Raw genomic sequence first — 5,916 nt, 5'->3', positions numbered from 1 at the left:
CTGAAAGGTTTAACCAGGATACTCTGACAACACACATCATGATCATACTAACTACTGAATCTTTGAGAATAGTCTAAAATTTTGCAAATTATTGGTCTAATAACGTGTTGATCTTGGATATGGATGAAATCTTTTTCATTATACTCCAGATCAAATTTACAAGGCCATCTCCAACTGTGATTAAAGTTGGGAACTTATGCTGATGATTTTTTTTGGTTGTAAAATAATTTCTTATAAAAGAACTGACTATTTTAAGAGATAAGGGATAGAGTTCTTAAATTTTATGTAGCAGCGTCTGGTCCACTAGAAATAAGTTAAAAGAACTCGGATGACTTCTCAGTTATGTATCTATTATTCAACAGTAGACGTCATATCTTACTGAATTACTAGGTATTACAAAATATTTATAAAATACAGAAAACAAAATAAAATTTGTAGAGCGCAGAGCACAACCCCCTTATAATTAGAGAGTTCGGTCCACCATATTGCTGAAAGAGTCTTCTTCTGTAACGAGAACAAAGATCATTTCAACAGTAACAAATTATCCTATCCATTCTGTCAATTTTTAACTGTCTCAAAAGCTGATATTTTCAGCCACCGGAGTTCCATGGTTTTAGAGCTCTTCATCATGTTCATCGTCATCAGCCTCTGCCGCGTGTGATACACTGTATGAATATAGCCACTTCTAGTCATCTTCATATAGTATGAGTTTGATGTAAATGGATTTTGAGACTTCAGAACATAAAATACAAATCCCAAGAAATATTTAAAGCTAATAATGACAATATCAAAAGCATTATTTCTTCTATTATAAAATGAAAATCGATAAAACACCGTTCCAAGTTAGTTGTCAGTGACCTTCTAAGTGCGAAACCATCCTACATGGGTCAAAGGTCACTACTACCAATCATCAAGATGCATTCAAATTCGTTTCTAGAAACCCATTACTAGGTCACCTTACTCATGCTAGAAGTTATAATGTTCATAATCAATAAACAAAGATATTATCTTTTAGAACATTCAACTTGATTGGACACTCAAATAACGATTTTAGAACATGAATTCAACAAATGTATGTCTGGCTTATCAAGGAAACCAATAAGTGAAGATAAATTCCCACAATTATCTTTGAAGTTACCTCGTTTGACTGCAATGTTTGCTTAAATCTTCGCAAAGAACTTTGCTCACACCTCCCACTTTAACGGATCCTTTTTTGATCAATTCAGCCAACTGCCATCATTTGGAAAATAAAAACCATCATTTCTATATAACAAAGATGAATACATAGGCATCAAATGCTGAAAAATCAGAACATGAAAATTCACCTCATCCTCCGTGTCTTCAAGTAATCTGGTCATAGTGCAGACATGGTTTGTGTACATGCGTAATACATAAGTTTTTAATATCACTTGTTGCAAAGATAAAGGCAAAGCTTTGATGCCATAAGTATCCCTGTTAAATAATATAACTAGAGTAAAGTATACAACTAGTTGCCTCTTACCTTCCACAATAAGAAGATATGTCTTTTGAATATGCCCGAGCTTCTTGCTTATCTGCCATAAGAAGAATTTAGAAAATAGTATTTGTTCAGAAAACTACCATGAGAAATGAAGAAATCTCTAATTTTTTATTTATTTGCTGCATTAAAAAAAGAAGTAAATAACTAAAATGTCAACCACAGGAATAGTCATCACAATGCAAAAAACTGCAATATTTAACATGTTAGTTTGATAGAAACAAATACCCATGAAAGAGTACATGTGATAAGTGCCCAAAAACTTGGGGAACTCTCCTTTAAAGCTAGCTATCAAGGGAGAATGAAGCAACTTAAGTATTAAGAAGTACCCAAGCAGTTGGAAAACTACTCTCAAGCTAACTTTTAAGGGTAGAGAACAAAACACTCAAATACAAATACTTCATCGAGTACATATTGGACTCAGGCACCCCATATAGGTAGCCTTTTTTGGGTTCCCAAAAACTAGCTCTGATACCAATTAATAAGTTAATAAGTACTAAACACTTGAGGAATCCACCCTCAAAAAACTAACTAATAAGAGAAGAAAACAAAACACCCAAATATTCCCACCAAGCATCTCATGCTACTGAATATGGGCTTAAACACCCCATACCCAAGCCCCTGTCAACATGCCACACAGTGAAATAAGGATTTCAAAGCAAGACATATGTATGTATCGTAAGTCATAAGTTGATAAAATACCATGCAAACATCTGAAACCAACGTAATAATGAATACTAGAATAATCCTATTAAATTGCAGTGATCTTCTGTCCAGTAATTAAAGACTAGCACTCAAAATGCTAATAATATATATATATATATATATTCTTATCTTGTTTGTGTGAATTTTTGGAATAGCTTAAATTTAGCAGCCCTATATATTTTGCCACATCAAGCAAAGTAATTGTTAATCTCTTGTAATTTTTAATTGTTCAATATTCACTACACTGTTGAGTAACATAAAGCCCCAAATTCTAGAAAAGACAGTCACAACATTAAAAGAAAGCATGGGTGTTTTCTTAATTACAATCCCCAGTCATTGTTTGCCATGAAAACTTGAATACTTAAGATTAAACCCATCTAGAAATATATGGGCAGTAAAACAGAGTGAGAAATTGCATATACTGGAGTATGCTAGATCAACTCTGGATGAAATAGAGTGCATACTTGTGAGGTTATTGAAGCTATCCACTTTGAACCATTCATAGGTACTTGTATCTTTCTGCAAAAATAAATGGAAATAGAAAGCCAATAACATCCATTTTAGAGTATCTAAATATGAGCATAAGCAAAGGTGGGAAAGGTGTATTAGTTGATTCGATAAAAAAGTATGATACATTTATAAACTATAAGTAAATTTCAAATCAGAAATGTAGACACTAACACCACAAAAAGCTACAGATTTCGAAAGTGGAACAGTAAAGAACAAGTAAACTAAGCACCTTTAGAGTATAATCTTGCATCTTTTCGCAAAGGTCGTCAAGAAGCTCAACAACTCTTAGCTCGCTAACTCTGTGTATTGTATAAAACAGTTTCAAAGTTATGCAGTCATAAGATGTTAGTAACCAAGTAGAGCAAAAACGTTTGTCCTCGAGAGATCAACATACAGAGATGTAATTATAACTGTTTGAAGAAATCAGATGACCAAATGTTCAGTGTCAGATGTCAGATTGAATTCTGAAAATGAAAAGGTAGAAGATTCAGTCGCCAATAACTCTCTACCATACTATAATTTCAACCATTCCCCAGGCTACGACCGGAAATGGAATCATGAAAGTGCACTTTAGAGAATAAAATACCCTCACAAGTCACAATCGTTAATTAGAAAATTAACTTTGATAATTATGAAGAAATCAAATACATACATAAACTCCAAAATTAATTACAATTTCAACCGTTGATTTTCCAGTAATCAATAATGAAGGCACATTTTATCATCTAAATCCAAAAAGTAGCTTCATCTCACACCCTCCAATAGAAAAGGAACTTGGTATCTTCCCACCCCATTCCACTCCATTTCCTCCTCATTTGACATCAATCCAAATATATTCTCGTAATTCATAGAGATGTTGAAATTGAAGAGGGCATAGACACATATTTAGATATATGTACCTGTAATCGATTAGCTTTCCTTCACGCTGACCTTTGGAGTCTAAGCGATGGCGCATATCCAAGTGATTCCGTGGCCTCTCCTGCGGAAACGCAATGTCTGATTCGATCATGTAACCTAAAATTAAAGAACCATAAAATTGAAAAAAAAATAAAAAATAAAGACGTTACGCTGGAAAGCCCAATCTCCAGCTCCTCCTGCAAGGTGCAAACCATTGTCAGACCTAAATAACAAATGATTTACCACAACATATCAAATGAAGAATAAGATCAAATCAACGATACGCGATTCGATAACATCATATAATAAAAGTGATATAGAAGATAGAATTAAATGGATCTATATTATATAAGCAATGTTATGAGTTTGATTGGGGAGAAAATGTGGACGGCATAGCATAGATACCGCGACGGCTTTGCAGGCGGCGCATTTGTCATGAACGGCATGAGAAGTTCTGGTTAAGATTCCGATGAGCACGAAGAAACAGAGATGCAGCATTGACATTGACCCTGACATCGTCTTCTCTTTACCTCACTCCCTGTCTCTGCAGTTCTGTATCGAGATATTCAAATGCTCTTTTATCTATTATGATTAACCATGTCGATCTAATAAGGAAATTTCAATATTTTCATTCAAAACAATGCACGTGTTTAACGTATTGATTAAATATTTTAGTGTATACATTAAATCATAAACAAATTCCATAAAAAATAAAAGTTACTTATTAAATATTAATAACTAGTGATTTATTAAATAATTAAAATAATATTTTTGGTTAATACTTTTTTTAGGTTAAAGAATTCTTATTTTTAAATTTTATTAGGCTACATCTTCAATTCTAATAGTGTGGAATTTATCTAATTGAGTCTGTTAAAATAAGAAAACGAAGCACCATAAACTAGAAGCACAATATCTAGAAAGTTATAGAAAAATGTTTTGTTGACTCTTTATTCTCTTTTGGTGATGTGGTACATATCCTGGTACATACTGTTGTCTAATGAATTCATGTTCTGCTTTCCACATTGCAGCCCTAAATAAAAACTTCACGATCCCCCTCTCTAAACAATTTACATTAAAGAAGCTCTATAGTCAGCGTAATTAGGGTGCTTAAAACCGAACCAACCTAATTTGAAAGCAGAAACCGCTAAGTGAGATACCAATTTTCATTGAATTCCGGCAAATTATGTTTTTTTTCCCAAATTGGGTCATTCACAGGAATGCAGGATCCGAATGCTAATCCATGGTGGCTTAGATGCTCCGATGTAAAATTTTGGCTGGATCGTTGATAAGAACAACGTTGGATTAGTTTAGTAATCTGCCGGATGGATCAGCTACTTCCTTGGAAGCTTTTGTGCATTTGTTTGTTGCTCACTTTGCGGCAAATAAAGCCAAACCGCCAATCACAACAGATTTGTTTGAAGTCAAACAATCAAGAGGAGAGTGGATAAAACAATATCTGCGATGTTTCAATGAGGTGGTAGTACAATGTTCTAGTTAATTTAAGGTCGGTCGGCATCTGGATGAGCTTCTGGTGATCTCTCTTCAAGTACCTTCTGGGAATGAGGGGGCTCCTCTTGTGATGTCACTCCGACACTCAAGTCAGTAAGAGCATAAATATAATGACTGTACTGTCCCGTCCCCGGGCGTTGACCAAAGTCAAAGTCAAAACCAAAGTCAAACATATGGTGGGACCCATCAAGGGGGCCCAGGGAGGAAAGTCAACGGGTTGACCGCTTGAGGCGTCGCCAGGATGAGGCGTCGCTAGGATGAGACGTCGCCAGGATGAGACGTCGCCAGGTTAAGGCATCGACGGTGTCACCCACCGATGCCCACTGGTAGGAAAGACCGTGGAGGGGGCGACACCCCGAGGGGCCTCAGTACCTCAGAGCAGTAAGAGACAGGTGGCTCCAAGGCCATAGTTTAGTACTAGTAGGGGGTAACCTGACTCGTGAAGTACCCACGCCACCTCTGGGAGACCCCTGGGATAGATACGACCCATAAGAGGGCCACGCCCAGGGGCGAACCATGTGCGTAGTACGAGAGGAAGGTAGATACACTCCCAGGGCAAGTGACTAGAGGCTGGGGTGCATAAGTTAGCACCCAGAAAGTCACCCCTTGCGCCAGATGCACTTCGAGAAAGGAGGACTTACACGATGTAATGTCCCTAAGTTGGGTTACGGCGCTGTAAGGCTCTCCACGTAGAATAACGATCAAGTCAGAAGAACACATGGCAGTAAGCATTGAAACATCAAGGTATATAAGTTTCCCTGAAAGTTTGCTAAGGTACG

At 36.2% G+C, this 5,916-nt stretch overlaps 1 protein-coding gene across 1 annotated transcript; it reads right to left on the bottom strand.

Annotated features, from left to right (window-relative positions):
• Positions 1-310: 310 nt before the first annotated feature.
• Positions 311-4,222, bottom strand: LOC137821866 (uncharacterized). The gene is made up of 9 exons (XM_068626654.1): positions 4,034-4,222; positions 3,799-3,825; positions 3,631-3,710; positions 2,961-3,030; positions 2,686-2,740; positions 1,502-1,553; positions 1,326-1,350; positions 1,139-1,230; positions 311-665 (listed from the first exon to the last, which is right to left on the bottom strand). The coding sequence occupies exons 1-9, from the start codon at positions 4,142-4,144 to the stop codon at positions 614-616; spliced, it is 564 nt and encodes a 187-aa protein (XP_068482755.1). The 5' UTR covers positions 4,145-4,222; the 3' UTR covers positions 311-613.
• Between the last annotated feature and the right edge of the window lie 1,694 nt (positions 4,223-5,916).

The sequence above is a fragment of the Phaseolus vulgaris genome, chromosome 9, assembly GCF_000499845.2.
Source record: "Phaseolus vulgaris cultivar G19833 chromosome 9, P. vulgaris v2.0, whole genome shotgun sequence".
In the NCBI taxonomy this organism is placed as follows: Eukaryota; Viridiplantae; Streptophyta; class Magnoliopsida; order Fabales; family Fabaceae; genus Phaseolus; species Phaseolus vulgaris.
The sequence above is the reverse complement of the archived record's forward strand: the minus strand, read 5'-3'. Positions and strand labels throughout refer to the sequence as shown.